Raw genomic sequence first — 17,045 nt, forward strand, 5'->3', positions numbered from 1 at the left:
TGCTTCCCTCATTGTACTTTAATAGCACCTTGTACTTTATTATATAGTCTATTAGTGATTAAGGTGTGCAGATACTATGGTTATTTGAAGAATTTGAAATTTTATTCATTGTTATGTGGTCCATATTCCCTGCCCTTAGCACAATTCTTTATAATTAACAGAGCTTCATCAGCTTTAGGTGAACCATTGCTGTGTGTTTTAGGTGGAAAGAATGTGGCTTCTAAAATGCCAAATGAGAAGGGGTGCCTGGGTGGCTCAGTTAGTTAAGTGTCCAACTTTGGCTCAGGTCATGATCTCGTGGTCGTGAGTTCAAGCCCCCCGTTGGGCTCTGTGCTGACAGCTCGGAACCTGGAGCCTGCTTCAGATTCTATGTCTCCCCTCTCTCTCTGCCCTTCCCCTGTTCTCTCTCTCTTTCTTTCTCTCAAAAATCAATAAAAAAATTTTTTTTAATTAAAAAAAAATGCCAAATGAGAGAACTCAAACTCAAATCATTCACTCTCAAAAAATATTGTTGCGCTCTTGTCAGTAATCCCCACTTTGGTGGATGCTCCCAGAAGAACAGTGATAAACAGCCCCTGCCATCCTGAAACTCATACTCTTCTCTAGGAAACAGAAGCGAACAGCTGATTACAATTTAAGGGCTTGTACTAGAAAACATGTAAGGAGAAAATCATTACCAGAAATATGAGGGCAGAGAAGAATCTGGGAAGGCTTCTCCAGAGGAGGTGTCACCTAAGCCCACTCTTTTTTCTTTTTCAATTTTTTTTTTAATGCTTATTTATTTTTGAGAGAGAGACAGACAGACAGAGCACGAGCAGGGGAGGGGCAGAGAGAGAGGGAGACACAAAATCCAAAGCAGGCTTCGGGCTCCGAGCTGTCAGCACAGAGCCAGATGCGGGGCTCAAATTTGTGATCTGCAAGATCATGACCTGAGCTCAAGTTGGACACTTAACCAACTGAGCCACCCAGGTGCCCCGCCCCGTAAGCCTACTCTTAAAGGAGTTAGCTGGGTGAGATGAGTCTGGAGAAGGGTGCTGCTGACAGAAAGCACATGCAAAAGCACATGGGCATGAAAAACTGTGGCCCTTGGAGAAGTGCAGATCCCTGCATCACGCCAGAGTCTAGGAGCCAGTTGAGGAATTGGTGTGAGCCAGGGGACAGGTGTTGGCCATTTCAGACTGAGTCTGGGGTGACCAGCCAAGGAGTTTGGATTTGCTCTGGAGGCAGTAGGGATGTCACACAAGCATTTTAGGTAGAGAAGTGATAGCCATGTGTCCATTGTGGTGGAGTATTTAGAACTTGCCGAGCCAGAGCCACTGATACAGTTATAGTAGGGTGTAGCAATAGACTAGAAAGAAGTGCTCGGGCAGAAAATGGAGATGAAGAGGAGGGGATGGGTCAGGAGCTATTTATGACATAGAGTTGATACGATTGCTTTACTGATGTTTTTTCAAAAAAGCAACCTAAATTTTATTAAAACTAATAATGAGCTATCATAAACAGAGTTTACTATTTCCTTTTTTCTCCTTGGTATAGGAAATTGCAATGTATAGATTGTGAGCCTTACTTATTGGTAGACTGTTTTCTGTGTTATAATAGTCCCAGTGTGTGTAAGTTCTGTTTATCATTTAGCACTTTAGATCTAAACTGTGAGCTTCATCTTAGTAACACCTCACCATTCGCAGGCACAATAAAAATACAGAATTGAAAAGAAAACAGATGAATTTGAAACAAAACTTATGCTTGTAGTTATTAGATAAGGTATATTTAAATCTTTTAAACTCTTCTGACCTGTGTTAAAGTACTGTATTTCCAACCAGAAAACATTATTTTCTCATAAGATCATCTTTTACAAGTTCCTCTCTGAAAAAGCATAAGTCTCAGAATAGTCCTACTTGGAAATTAAGACACTAAAAAATAAGATTATAATTTTAAGGGGCGCCTGGGTGGCTCAGTCGGTTAAGCGGCCGACTTCAGCTCAGGTCATGATCTCACGGTCCGTGAGTTCGAGCCCCGTGTCGGGCTCTGTGCTGACAGCTCAGAGCCTGGAGCCTGTTTCGGATTCTGCGTCTCCCTCTCTCTGACCCTCCCCCATTCATGCTCTGTCTCTCTCTGTCTCAAAAATAAATAAACGTTAAAAAAAAAAAAGATTATAATTTTAAATTAATGGACATTTTATAAAGACAAAATAAGAAAATAAAGCCCTTACATGCCAGGAAATAATGGGTTTGTAGAAGACTGAAAAACAGGAGTTTTATACATATGAACTAAATTCAAATGGGCAAAATTAGATCGTGTTTGAAGCAAAGACTGTCGAATTCTAGGTCATGGAATCTCCTTCAATTGAATTTCTAAAGTTTCAGAAATATTAAATGACCCCATCTTTGGACCTGAAGAAATAGTTTGGATTTCTGAATATTTATTTTAGATAGAGAATCCTATAAACCAGTAAACCAGTCTTTTACTCATGTCTCTAAGCTAATGAGCCTGTATTTGTTTTTTGGTAACATCAGTGTCCATCATAATGGAAACATGAAACAAATAAAAGAGTCGTAGAGATGAAGGGAAATAATAGGTATTTGGAAATACTAGGAATTCAGGCAGGTCAAAGGCAGTGTAAATAATAAGCCAAAAACAAAACATAAAAGGCAAGGATAGGAGAAAGATAAGTTACAAGAAGGGTAAAGAGACTGAGTCCCTTTACTCAGTGGGAGTGGAAGGGAAGTATTAGTCACAGTGGGAAAGGAGACTGAAAAACTGACAGTCAAGGAGAGATGGAAAGGTGGCTGGAGTAGCTGTTGTTACAGAGAACTCCCAAAGTCTCAGTAGCATAACACAGTAGAAGATTAGTTCTTTTTCTGGTAATTTCAAGATGGGTGTATCTATTCAGATGTCTGTCCTCCAAGCAGCAATACCAACAGGAACACAGTAGGAAGGACTGAGGCCTCTTCCATCTTGTGGCTCTGTCATTTTCAACCCAAGGCTTCCAAGAAGGTAGAGGGAATATGGAGAATCACTTGTGGGAGGTTTTAAGGAGTTGGCCTGGAAATGGCCCAAATCATTTTATTCAGGGGTTAAAACATAGTCACATGGCCATACGAAACTGCCAGGAAATTTAGCTGTGGGCCCAGAAAAAGGAAATGGGTTTTGCCAGCATATAATAGTCTGTGCCACAGTGTCTCTTGAAAAGGAGTGTAGTTACTTATAGTAGGTGAGAGACTCAAAAGAGGATAAATGGGATATTAAAAGGGAAAGCACTGGGGCGCCTGGCCAGCTCAGTCAGTAGAGCATGTGACTCTTGATCTCAGGGTTATGAGTTCGAGCTCCATGTTGAGTGTGGAGATTACTTAAAAATAAAACCTTTAAAGAGAAAAGGGAAAGCAGTACCAATTTGAGAAGTCTGTAGCTGACATTCTTCTGTGGCATTGGGATATATCATGACTTCTTCCTTTAAAGTAGTAGTTCTCGATCAGGGGACATTTGGTATTGTGTGAAGACATTTTTGGTTGTCACAACTTGGTGAATGGTGCTATGGCATCTAGTGGGTGCACAGGGCAGTGATGCTGCTGAACATCGTACGTTGCACAGGACAAAGACTTGTGTGCTCCAAAATGTCAATAGTGAAAGGCTGAGAAACCTTTCCTTGAAGGAAGAAAAAAAGACAACTTGAAAGTAAGATAACACACAAGAAAGAGAATGTTTTAGGGACGCCTGGGTGGCTTAGTCGGTTAAGCATCCGACTTTGGCTCAGGTCAGGATCTCATGGTCCGTGGGTTCGAGCCCCGCGTCGGGCTGTGTGCTAACAGCTCAGAGCCTGGAGCCTGTTTCTGATTCTGTGTCTCCCTCTCTCTCTGCCCCTCCCCTGTTCATGCTCTGTCTTTCTCTGTCTCAAAAATAAATAAACGTTAAAAAAAATTAAAAAAAAAAAGAAAGAGAATGTTTTAGAGGGGGATGGGCAAAAGTGGGTGAAGGGGACTGGGACGTACAGGCTACCAGTTATAGAATTAATAAGTCATAGCAATGAAAGGTACAACATAGGGAATATTGTCAATGGTATTTCAATCGCTTTGGATGATGACAGATGGCAGCTACACTTGTAGTGAGCACAGCCCAACTACAGAGCTATGGAATTGCTGTTATATACTCCAAGCTAATGTACATTCTGTGTCAACTATACTTCAGAAAGAGAGAGTGAATGTTTTACAGAAGTACTAACATTATCTTCTGATATCTAATTGAACATAAAATGATAATATCTAAAGACAATTCCCAATATTTCAGGAAAGAGTCCCCATATAAAATCAAATGTACTCTCGGGAAGCATTCAGAGCCTGTGGAGGGCAGTGACTGGCCCTCTTTTTGATTTTCAAGGAGACCCTGCTCAGCAAGGTGGAACCCTCATTTTAGGTCCAGGTAAGCATCAAAGTGCAATTCCAGTAGTATGCTTTTTGTGCCTTTTAGAAGTTAAGAGGCCACCCAGTTTCTTCATAAAATAGATAACATGTAAAAATGGCAATTTGACATTGTAATAGTCACCATTCTGTGCTTGTAGGGGCAGGGGGCATCTCTTGTTTTTAAAGGCTTCTGTGTATTTTGTGTCTGTTTATTGGATGTAATGTGCCCATCATTCTGTGCCTGAGTGATTTCAGTATTTGAGATAGGAAAGTCAGTGGTGGTTTGGTGAATTGTATATGGCTATAAAACTGTTTAAAAAGTTCATGGAGGGGCACTTGGGTGGTCCAGACAGTTGAATGTCTGACTCTTGACTTCGGCTCAGGTTGTAGTCCCAAGATTGTGGGACTGAGCCCCGCATTGGGGTCTGCACTGAGCATGGAACCTGCTTAAGATTCTCTGTCTCTCTCTCTCTCAATCTCTCTCTCTCTCTCTGTCTCCCCCGCCCTCCTCCCCCAGCCCCTCTCCCAGCTTGTGCATATTCTCTCTCTCTTAAAAAATAAATAAAAATAAATAAAATAAGAAGTTCATGGAAGTGAACATTTCCACATAAGAGAAAATCCTCCAGCTTTCCCCCCACCCTGCCTTTTTTTTGAGGGGGGGGGAGGGGGCGTCAATAGAAGAATCAATCCAGTTACTTATATCTAATAAGGCTAGAAGACTTGCTTAGTGTCAGAAGGCAAGTCAGCTCATTCAGTAACAACTACTGTAAGCCACATAGTTTTAGTAGCTTTATTGATTGGAATACCTGAAATTTCTTTGGCTCCACATTGCTAACTGGTTGACCACTGGATCTTTACCATGTTCAAGTATTGTAGTCAGGGACAGGCACTAAGTAGATTTTTCTTAGTTCTTCCTCTTTGAAACTGCCCACAATAGTGAGCATAACTTCTAGAAGTTATAAAATTTTACTTTAATAAACTCCAGATGTCTAAAAGTCTTTAGAAGGAGGCTTTTGACCAAACATTATGGCTTTTTGGCTTTCTGCAGTTAGAGTACTTTAGCTAGCTAAAACCTGTCATTCAATCTCTTTCCCTCTCTTGTGAATTTACACCAGTTAGACCAGACAGAAGAGAAGCCCTGTTTTATGAGACTGAGTCGTATAGATTATCCTCAATGACATTGAGCCATAGTTTTGGATGGCTTGTTTCCATCGTCCAACCTGTTGTGAGCCCCTCATCTCCATTGTCTCAGTATCATGTGACCACATGTTCAGGTGTGTAAGAGTGATGAGCACACAGAGTTCATCACTGGAACATACTCAATAAAGAGAATATTTTGATACTCTGCCGGAAGGAGTGTAGCTCCTCTAAGGAAAGAGCTGGGTGTACTTATTTACACAAATCTATCACAGTTAACCCAGTATTTCATTTTGCCTTATTTGATAATAAGCCAATTCATGATATTAAATCTACAGTGATACTATAGACAACAGTTAAGTATAATGCAGAGAACATGCCTCTTATAATTAATCATGAGGGTTGATGGAGGAAGGTGGGGGGGGGCGGATGGACTAGATGGGTGATGGGTATTAAGGAAGGCACTTGTGATGAGCACTGGGTGTTGTATGTAAGTGATGAACCACTGAATTCTACTCCTGAAACCAATATTGTACTATATGTTAACTAACTAGAATTTAAATAAAAATTTGAAAAGAAAAAACACATGCAAAGAATTACAGAATTTCATCTGTAGGTTGAAATAAAAAAAGCTAATCTAATGTTTTAAGTTCAACATCTGGCTTTGAGTCTAAGAATCAAAGTAAAAAGATCTAGACCTATAAATTACGGTTTTTTTTTTATTTGAGCAGATAAAAGGTTTGTTGTGGAGGTCTTAACAGTCTCAATGCCCTGCTTTTCAGCCTCTTTTGGTCTCTGGTTATAATGCAGATAGCCTATTAAATCAGTGTTTGAGAGTGAATTTTTTTTTAAGCAAGTGATTTATTCCATTATTACATTTAAGAAACAGATGTGATTTTCCATTTGATATCTATGTTCTGTATTGTTCCTGTCTGTTTGACAGGACATTTTATTTAATTACATCTAATAAAACCTAACAGAGGTTATAATTTAAGAATATTTCCCTAGATCTCATAAAACATTAAGTATCACTCTTATTTAACCATAATCCTTTTCATCCTTTATTACCTTAATTAAAAATTATTACAGCATTATATAGAGAATATTATGAACTCCAGGCAATTAATTTTTCCCTTAGGATTAATTAAAAGTTGCTTTTGCTTCCTTTATTCTAATAAGCAATAAATCTAATGAATAATACTATATGCCAACTTCTGCCTTTTATTCTTACTCTCTTCTAGGTAACAACATCCATTTTATACACCGTGATAGAAATAGGTTGGATCACAAACCCATCAACTCTGTTTTACAGCTTGTAGGAGTTCAGCATGTGGACTTTACAAGCAGATCTTCAGTTATCCATGTGTGATGGTGTAGACTCTTTATCACTTTCGAATGGACCCTTGGGATATGACCTGAAATGTTCAGATGTGGTATCCTTGTGCAGTGTCTCACTTGTTGGCTTTTCCCAGCCTTTGAGGAGTTATGAAAACATAAAGAGACCACGTACTAGTTGAACTACATACTGAGAGGCATCAGTTGTCAAAAATGTTATATATATTTATAATTCTATAGCTTTTAAAGTTTTATGTAAAATAAAACTTTAAAAGCTATAAAATTAGAAATACCATTTTTTATTTTACATTATGGTATATCCATTCAATGAAAGTTTTTATTGGCCCTCATTCTTTTTTTTTTTTTTTCAACGTTTATTTATTTTTGGGACAGAGAGAGACAGAGCATGAACGGGGGAGGGGTAGAGAGAGAGGGAGACACAGAATCAGAAACAGGCTCCAGGCTCTGAGCCATCAGCCCAGAGCCTGACGCAGGGCTCGAACTCACAGACCGCGAGATCATGACCTGGCTGAAGTCGGACGCTTAACCGACTGTGCCACCCAGGCGCCCCTATTGGCCCTAATTCTTATGAAGAACATATAAAGGGAAAGGTAAGCAACTCAGGACCATTTTATCCAGTGAAAAAGCAGGATGTCAAATCCTGTAAATAATGTAATCATATTTTTATGTATATGTTTATATTTTTGCATACTTAGGAAAAAAGACAGGATATAAACACACCAGGTTATTGCCAGTAGGTACCTCTATATGGTAGGATTACAGTATCTTTATTTTCTTTTCCATAATTTCCTTTATCTCCTAACTTTCTATAATGAGCATGATTCATTTTTTTAGCCAGGAAAAGTTATTTAAAAATTATATGAAGAATATATTCCTATATAGGAAGCTTCACAAAGTTGCATATAAATGCAACTGTCTACATGTTTCCATCCACATTGCTTTACTTAGAGGAAATATTGCAAACCAAACCTGCATAGCCTGTGTTCAAAGCACCTTGTACCACACACACAGTATCCATTTCACTAGGATTTGGCACGCGTGGGGGGGGGGGGGAAGAGTAAAAGGAGAAAAACAATGTTTTATATATTTAATATATGTATTTAAAATATGGTTCAATATGCTTTTTGAAAGAATTTTAAGAATTGTTTAAACTAAAAACTTTGTAACTTAAATGTACACTGGTTTGCTTGCCAAATTGCATTTATTTAGTGTACTGTTATCTTTTATTTTTCTAGAATGTTAATAGGTTTACTTGGGAAGTGTCCCAGAAATTCTGATGAAAAAAGTACAGCAAGATCAAAATCTTGGTAATTAGTAGCAAATATACACTGCTTTGAACTTATAAACTTTTATATCAAGCATATGAGGTCACACACACAAAATATATTTTAAATATCCAAATACTTTAATGTACATTCATGTATATATACATTAAACAATCATGTTTTTAACCAATAAAAACAAAATTCCTCATGACATTTAAAATTAAGCAATTTTGTGCTATTTTTTATAGTAAGGGAAGACTGGTGACCCAGATCCCTTTGCTGATTTTACACTTAAAACTGCTGAATCAGAGCTTACACAAAAATTTATATATTTATAAACTTACACCACATTTTTCTAAGATACACAAATGTTCTTTATGTGGCTTCAGGGAGGTTCAGTTACATAAATACAGTGCAGTGGTAAATTGCTGACCCAAACAAACATATTTAAAACAAAAAATATTTCTGGTAGTTACTGTGAAATATGTAAACATGCTGCATACCCAATAATATACTAGACTCCAAATTTTGAAAACCTTCCTATAATAAATACATAGAAATTACTGTTAAAAGAATACCATCTAGCCCTGTTATGGTGCTAATTATTTGCCAAGTAGTGTTCCAAGTGCTTTACATAGTGCTCTATAGAATTGACATCCCCATCATGCCCATTTCACAGAGAAGAAACATCTTTTTTCTTTTTTTTTAAATTACCTTTTTTTTAAATTTTTTTTTAATGTTTATTTATTTTTGAGACAGAGAGAGACAGAGCATGAATGGGGGAGGGGCAGAGAGAGAGGGAGATACAGAATCGGAAGCAGGCTCCAGGCTCTGAGCCATCAGCCCAGAGCCCGACGCGGGGCTCGAACTCACAAACCGTGAGATCGTGACCTGAGCTGAAGTCGGACGCTCAACCGACTGAGCCACCCAGGCGCCCCTTAAATTAACTTTTAATAAGAAAGTGAGGAAACCATCAGGGCCAGAAGCAGAAACATGCCTTGAAGCCATGGGCTGCCCTGAAGTTTGTGCTCATCCAGGGATGTTCTTTGGCCAACTCAAAGGCTTTGTGTAGTAGAGAGTTAAGACTAAGACCACTGCCTAAAGTAGTGCCTGAGACCTAAGCCTGAGACCTGGGACTTCCTGGGACTTCTAAAAGCTACAGCTGCATTGCAGTCAGATCCATCCATAGACCAAGGATCCCAGTGAGGAAGTGTGTTGTAAGGCTCCTGCAGTGAACTACTGGGGCAACAAGAATTTTAATAACATGAACGTACATGTTTAAAAAAATTTTTTTGACATTTAATTTTGAGAGACAGCACGAGCAAGGGGAGGGGCAGAGAAAGAGGGAGACAGAATTTGAAGCAGGCTCCAGGCTCTGAGCTGTCAACACAGAGCCCAATGCAGGGCTCGAACCCACAAACAGATCATGACCTGAGCCGAAGTCACATGCTTAACCGACTGAGCCACCTAAGCACCCCTTTTAAAAAATTTTTTTTACTGGGGCGCCGGGGTGGCTTGGTCGGTTAAGCGTCCGACTTCGGCCCAGATCATGATCTCATGGTCCGTGGGTTCGAGCCCCGCGTCGGGCTGTGTGCTGACAGCTCAGAGCCTGGAGCCTGTTTCAGATTCTGTGTCTCCCTCTCTCTCTGCCCCTCCCCTGTTCATGCTCTGTCTCTCTCTGTCTCAAAAATAAATAAACGTTAAAAAAAATTTTTTTTTAAATTTTTTACTAAAAAAATTTTTTCTTAACGGACTGCATGTTTAAAAACCAAATACTTTTGTTTCTCAAGAAGATTGATGATAAGCTAGTAACCAGCATAAAATGCTTATTTATGTTACCATCTACCAGTGGGGCCAGAGTGATAACATGGACCATGTGAAACTTGGAGACAAGCTTTCTAAAGAAGAAACATCATCTACTCCAAAGTTACCAGTTATTTTAAGAGGAGTGTTCCAGAAAATAATTAAAGATGTACAGTTACAGAAGGTACATTTACACATCATTCTGTGAACATTTATTTTTCATTTATTTTTTTTGAGTAGACTCCATGCCCAACATGGGGCTTGAACTCACAACCCTGAGATCAAGGGTTGCATGCTCTACCAACTGAGACATTCATGCACACCTAGTTTTAATTTAGAACAGAGTCCTTTTAAATTAATTTTGCTCATTTTCACTTCCAAGTTTTCTTGTACCCATATAAAAAGTGGAATGGCAGCTATTCATATATTAGCTCTATTAGCAGAAAACTTTGAAAACAGTTCCCAGATGCCAGTTTTATATCAGTATTATATAAATCTAAATGATTATATACTGTGATAAAAACAATGTTCATACTAAATTATGAAATCTATGGAGCACAGTGTACTTGGAACTTGGTTGTGATATATATATATATATATATATATATATGCATATATATATATATATGCATATATATATATAATAGTGTCCAAGCTATGAGTCAAAATAAATATTATAGTTGTGAAAATTTATTAAATTTTTTAAAACATTTTTTATTGTGATAAAATATACATAAAAACTTACCATCTTAACCATTTTTAAAATCTACAGTTCATAACATTAAGTATACTCATAGTGTTATGTAATCATCACCACTACCCATCTCCAGAATTTTGTCATCATCTCATACTGAAACTCTGTACCCATTAAATAACTCTCATTGCTCCCTGCCCATAGCCCCTGGTAATCACTGTTCTGCTTTCTGCCTCTGTAAATTTATGGAGTCATACAATATTTATCATTTTATGTCTATCTGATTTCACTTAGCATAAAGTCCTCAAGGTTCATCCATGTTGTAGCATGTACCAGAATTTCATTCCTTTTTAAGGCTAAATTATATTCTATTGTATGTATATACATTTTATTTATCCATTCATCCCTCAGTGGACATTTAGGTTATTTCTACTTTTGGGCTATTGTGAATAATGTTGCTGTCAACCTTGGTATACAAATATGTTTGATTCCTTGCTTTCAATTCTTTTGTGTATATATCCGGAAGTGGAATTGCTGGATAATAGGGGCATTCTGTGTTTAAGGAACTGCCATACTGTTTTCCACAGAAGCTGCACCATTTTATGTTCCCACCAGCAATGTACAAGGGTTCCAATTTCTCTATATCCTCACCAGCATTTGTTTCTAGTTTTTAAATTTCTTTCAATGTTTATTTATTTTTGAGAGAGAGACAGCGCGCGCAGGGGAGGAGCAGAGAGAGAGGGAGACACAGAATCTGAAGCAGACTCCAGGCTCTGAGCTGTCAGCACAGAGCCCCATGCAGGGTTCGAACTCACAAGCCATGGGATCATGACCTGAGCAGAAGTCAGCTGCTCAACCAAACCACCCAGGCACCCCTCTTGTTTTTTTTTATAATAGCCATTCTTATGGGTATAAAGTGGTACCTCATTGTAGTTTTGACAAAATTTACCAATTTTTAAACATGTATACACATAATAACCAAAAGAAAATATATCTATGAGCAGCTGATGTTAAATAATTAAAAAAAAAAAAAAAGCATGGCAGCCTGGACTTTCAACAACAAAGTCCACTATTGAGCAGACATTAGAAACATTTGGAGTGTTAAAGAACAGTTTTGTAAATCAACCTGTGTTGTCCTGATTGTGGATATTTTTTTCTTTTTTTGTGAATGGGTCCTTACATGTTTTGATTTCTATTGTTTAAGTTGGAAATCTTTAGTGAGTTTATTTAATGAATGGTGTGCCAAAAAACTTTCATTTTGAACTTTTAGCAAATCATATGATTGAAAACAAACCTTACAAATAGGAAGACATTGAAATCTGGCTTTTAAATGAGAAGGAAACTAAACAGAATAAATAATTGAAAACTCAAATAGAATAAGATTTAATTTTGAAAGAATGAAATGGAGGGGCACCTGGTTGGCTCAATTGGTAGAGCATGCCACTCTTGATCACAGGGTCATGAGTTCAAGCTCCACATTGGGTATAGAGCTAACTTTAAAAAAAATAATAATGAAATGGAAAAAAAAAAGGAACAAAATGGCCTCTGATTATTTACCATAAAAATATGGTAAAACATTCAAAAGAATTTTAAGTGGAGAATTTATTTGATGAGTTTTATCTTGTAAAAATTATGTGTTGAAGAAAGGTACTGAGTGGAAGCAAAAGACAGTACATATTTGAAAATGTTAGGGCTGTAATATTTTTTGGTATCAAAAAAAATGGCTTTAGGGGCGCCTGGGTGGCTCAGTCAGTTAAGCATCCAACTTTGGCTCAAGTCATGATCTCATAGTTCATGAGTTCAAGCCCCTCATCAGGCTCTGTGCTCACAGCTCAGAGCCTGGAGCTTGTTTCGGATTCTGTGTCTCCCTCTCTCTCTGTCTCCCTGCCCCTCCCTGTCTCTCTCTAAAAAATAAATAAACATTTTAAAAAATGGCCTTTAAATACCCTCCATTTAACAATATTTTTCTGGAGTTTACCAGGTACTTCAGTACCTAAAGAGACAGTATATTTTCCATTTGAAATGTGGCCTACAGAGAAAAATCAAATGAAGAGGTCTACAATTCCAAGTCAATTAACTATAAAATCCAACATTAGAGAAGGTTGCAGAGAATTTTATTTAAATGAAATTAAAAATAATTTAAATTAAAAATAAAACAATATTTAAAAAATAGTTTTCAGAAAAATACCAATGACTTGGCATTAGAGACAGACTCAGCTTAGAAATGGACTGAAGTATATAAATATGTATAATTTAGAATTTTTAGAAAGTATTTTTAAAATATTTTTGGGGGGCATCTGGGTGGCTCATTAGGTTGAACATCGGACTCTTGATTTCAGCTCAGGTCATGATCCCAGGCTCATGGGATCAGGCCCTACATTAGGCTTAGGCTCTGTGCTGAGCATGGAGCCTGCTTAAGATGATCTCTCTCTCTACCCCTCTCCCCTGCTCATGCTCTTTCTCTCCTCTAAAAAAAAAGAAAAGGCTGCCTGGGTGGCTTAGTAAGTTAAGCATCCGACTTTGGCTTGCATCATGATCTCACAGTTTGTGAGTTTGAGCCCCACATCAGGCTCCCTACTGTCAGCACAGAGCTTGCTTCAGATCCTCTGTTCTCTGCCCCCGTCCCTTCCCTGCTTTCTCTCTCTCTCGTCTGTCTCTCTCTCAAAATAAAATAAACTTAAAAAAAAAAAGAATACACTAAAATAAAATAGTTTTTGAATAGAACAATTTTAGATGTCCCTTAACATTGAAACAATTGTCAGTCAATAAGTGTTTCAATAAATTATTTTATTTTTATGTATATTTAATTTTTATTAATAAACAATTATTTTCACATCTTTTTTCACTCTCAAATGTTGTTTGGACCATAAATTATATGGCCACCTTATTGATGATCTTCATTAATGGATGAAACAAATAAAATAATAGTAAGAATAAAGAATAGTTGAATAATGCAAATAATAAATTGATTTAATGAACAAATGTAAAACAATAGGTTAAAAATAAAAATCCTATCTTTCTCAAGAACACATGAAACATTAACCATATATTATCCTTAAAGTATAGCTCAATAAATTAAAAAATTCAAGTTTATACAAACCATGTTCTATAGGTATCACAATACAACTGTATTTGGGGTGCCTCGTGACTCTTGATTTCGGCTCAGGTTACGATCTCACAGTTTGTGAGATCAAGCCCTGCGTGGGGCTCCAGTCTGATAGCTCAAAACCTGCTTGGGATTCTTCCTCTTTCTCTCCTCTCTGCTGTTTCCCTCCCTCTCCCTCCCCACGTGTACCCAGGCTCACACACAAAAAAACCCACAATGTAACTATATTAGAAATCAATACCAAAATCAAACCAAACCCTCTGTAGACATTTTTTAAAAATTTTTTTGAATGTTTATTTTTGAGAGAGAGAGACACAGAACATGAGCGGGGGAGGGGCAGAGAGAGACGGAGGCACAGAATCCAAGGCGGCCTCCAGGCTCTGAGCTGTTAGCGCAGAGCCTGACATAAGGCTCAAACTCATGAACTATGAGATCATGACCTGAGCCACAGATACTTAACCGACTGAGCCACCCAGGCACCCTTGTAGACATTTTTTTTAAGTAGTCTCCAAGCCCAGCATGAAGCCCAACATGGGGCCTTAGCTCACAACGCTGAGATCAAGTCCTGAGCTGAGATCAAGAGTCAGACCCTTAACCTACTGGGCCACCCAGGCACCCCTAGTCATTTTTAAATAAAAGAAAAAACAACGCTAAAACTTCATGGGACAAAGAAAATGTGATAGATGTGAAGAATTAGAATTGAATAGTGACAATAACTTGTGGAATTCTTAAAAAATGGTATTTTAATGTAAATTTATACCCCTAAACTCTCATATTAGAAAAGAAAAAAAAGGGCTAGAAATTAATAGACTAAGTGTTCAACGTTAAGAAGTTAAGAAAGCAACAAACTAAACTCATATGAAAAACAATGAAAGGAGCTAAGTAAGGAGTGGCAATTGATTAAATATCAGACAGAGATACAATAGGGCAACTCCATAGGCTAAATTTGCTAATAAAGTAGACAAACCTGTGGCAAAGCTGTTGAAAGAAAAAGAAGGTACAAATATTAGAAATAAAAAAGGGACAACTACAAAGATAGCAGAGATTAAAAACACTCTGAACTTTATGCTAATAAATTTGAAAATTTAGAGAAAAAGAATGTTTTATTTAAATAACTTTAAATAACTTTTAAAAGTCTTTAAGGGGCGCCTGGGTGGCTCAGTCGGTTAAGCGTCCGACTTCAGCTCAGGTCGTGATCTCGCGGTCCGCGAGTTCGAGCCCCGCGTCGGGCTCTGGGCTGATGGCTCAGAGCCTCGAGCCTGCTTCCGATTCTGTGTCTCCCTCTCTCTCTGCCCCTCCCCCGTTCATGCTGTGTCTCTCTCTGTCTCAAAAATAAACGTTAAAAAAAAAATTAAAAAAAAATAAATAAAAGTCTTTAAAAATAGAATACCTATATAGCCTTACAACTCTTTTTTAAAGGAAGTGATTTTTTTTAGGTTTATTTTTATAGAGAGAGAGAGAGCGCGCCAGCGCGAGTGCAAGTGCATGGGGGAGGGGAAGGAGAAAGGGAGAGAGAATTCCAAACAGGCCCTGTGCTGTCAGCAAGGAGCACCATGCAGGGCTCAATCCTACGAACCATGAGACCATGAATGACCTGAGCCAAAACCAAGAGTCTGACGCTCAACCAATGGGCCACCCATGTGCCCCTAGACTTATAATTATTTATTTATTTATTTATTTATTTATTTATTTATTTATTAACATTTATTTGTTTCTGAGAGAGAGACAGGGCATGAGCAGGGAGGGACAGAGAGAGAGGGAAACACAGAATCCGAAGCATGCTCCACTCTCTGAGCTGTCAGCACAGAGCCTGACTGGAGGCTCTAACCCACAAACTATAGGATCATGACCTGAGCCAAAGTCAGACACTTAACTGACTGAGCCACCCAGGCGCCCCTATAACCATTTAAAATTGAATCAGTAGTTGAAGATCAGCAGTTCCTTCCCACAAAGAAAACACCCAGATGAAGAAGGTTTAGTAAGAATTTGAATTCTACCATTTTTTTAAATCAAATTTTTAAGGAAGTAAAGACACTTGCAATCTTTTTTTTTTTTAAGTTTATTTATTTTGAGAGAGAGTGAACGAGTTGGAGAGGAGCAGAGAGAGAGGGAGAGAAAGAGATAATCTCAAGCAGGCTCTGTACTATCAGTTCAAGAGCCTGACGCAGGGCTTGAACTCACCAACTGTGAGAACATGACCTGAGCCAGTCAAATGTCAGCCACTCAACTAACTGAGCCATCCAGGAGCCCCAACACTTCCAATCTTATACAAACTTTCTGAGAAGAGAAAATGAGGCTAATTTTACCTTGTTTTACTTCAATCAGAGTAGGATAATATAAGAATGGAAAATTATAGATTGGACTCTCCCATAAATAAATGAAAAATTCCTAAGTTGTATATTGGCAAACAGAATCAAACAATATGTAAAATATTTAATTTACCACAGTAAAGTAGGGTTTATCCCAGAAATGCAAATTTTATTTTACAGTAAAAATTAAAATAATTCACCATATTAACACATTCAAGGAAGAAAAAAATGCATAGTTATTTCAAAGAAACAGAAAAAACATATGATAAAATTTAGCATCTGTTTATACTTAAAAAAAACAATTTTAAGCAATCTAGGAATTAAAGACAATTTCCTCAATCTGATAAAAACTGTCTGCCAAAAACCTTCAACATTTATTATATTTAATGGAAAAATACTATAACTCTTCCTTTGAAAGAAGGAATATGATGAGGGTGCCCACTATTACTGCTAGTTTTTGACATTATACCAGAGTTCTAGCCAGTGCAAAACCACAACAAAACTAACAAATAAAGGTATAAGATTTAGAATAGAAGAACTAAAACTCTCTCATTTATTATATATGCCATGACTGTCTATGTAGAAAAGCAAAACTAATCTAAAGACAAATTCTTGGGGCACCTGGGTGGCTCATTCGGTTAAGCATCCGACTTCGGCTCAGGTCATGATCTCGCGGCCATGAGTTCGAGCCCCACATCGGGCTTTGTGCTGACAGCTCAGAGCCTGGAGCCTGCTTCAGAGTCTGTGTCTCCTCTCTCTCTGTCCCTCCCCCACTCATGCTCTGTCTCTCTCTCTCTCAAAAATAAGTAAACATTAAAAATTAAAAAAAAAAAAGAGTTGCATGTTCCACCAACTGAGCTAGCCAGGTGCCCTCAAAATTTCATTTCTTAGGTGATATAGTGGGTACATGGGTATCTGTTGTGTCATTCTTTATACCTTTTGTATTCTTAAATGGTGTATAGTACTTTGAAAAGTGAATAT

At 37.8% G+C, this 17,045-nt stretch overlaps 1 protein-coding gene across 5 annotated transcripts in view; it reads left to right on the forward strand.

Annotated features, from left to right (window-relative positions):
- PRXL2C (peroxiredoxin like 2C) overlaps positions 1-17,045 on the forward strand; it is a 34,346-nt gene that overhangs the window by 2,836 nt on the left and 14,465 nt on the right. For 2 of the 5 annotated variants that reach the window (XM_053205159.1, XM_053205158.1), the window contains 3 exons: positions 4,282-4,413; positions 5,510-5,668; positions 6,773-8,871. In XM_053205159.1, coding sequence (XP_053061134.1) covers positions 4,282-4,413; positions 5,510-5,668; positions 6,773-6,900 — 419 coding nt within the window. In that variant the 3' untranslated portion in view covers positions 6,901-8,871. Of the gene's footprint in view, positions 1-4,281; positions 4,414-5,509; positions 5,669-6,772; positions 8,872-17,045 lie in introns of those variants that run through there. The other 3 variants (XM_027048104.2, XM_053205161.1, XM_053205160.1) reach the window with 3 other exon arrangements.

The sequence above is a fragment of the Acinonyx jubatus genome, chromosome D4, assembly GCF_027475565.1.
Source record: "Acinonyx jubatus isolate Ajub_Pintada_27869175 chromosome D4, VMU_Ajub_asm_v1.0, whole genome shotgun sequence".
Taxonomy (NCBI): Eukaryota; Metazoa; Chordata; class Mammalia; order Carnivora; family Felidae; genus Acinonyx; species Acinonyx jubatus.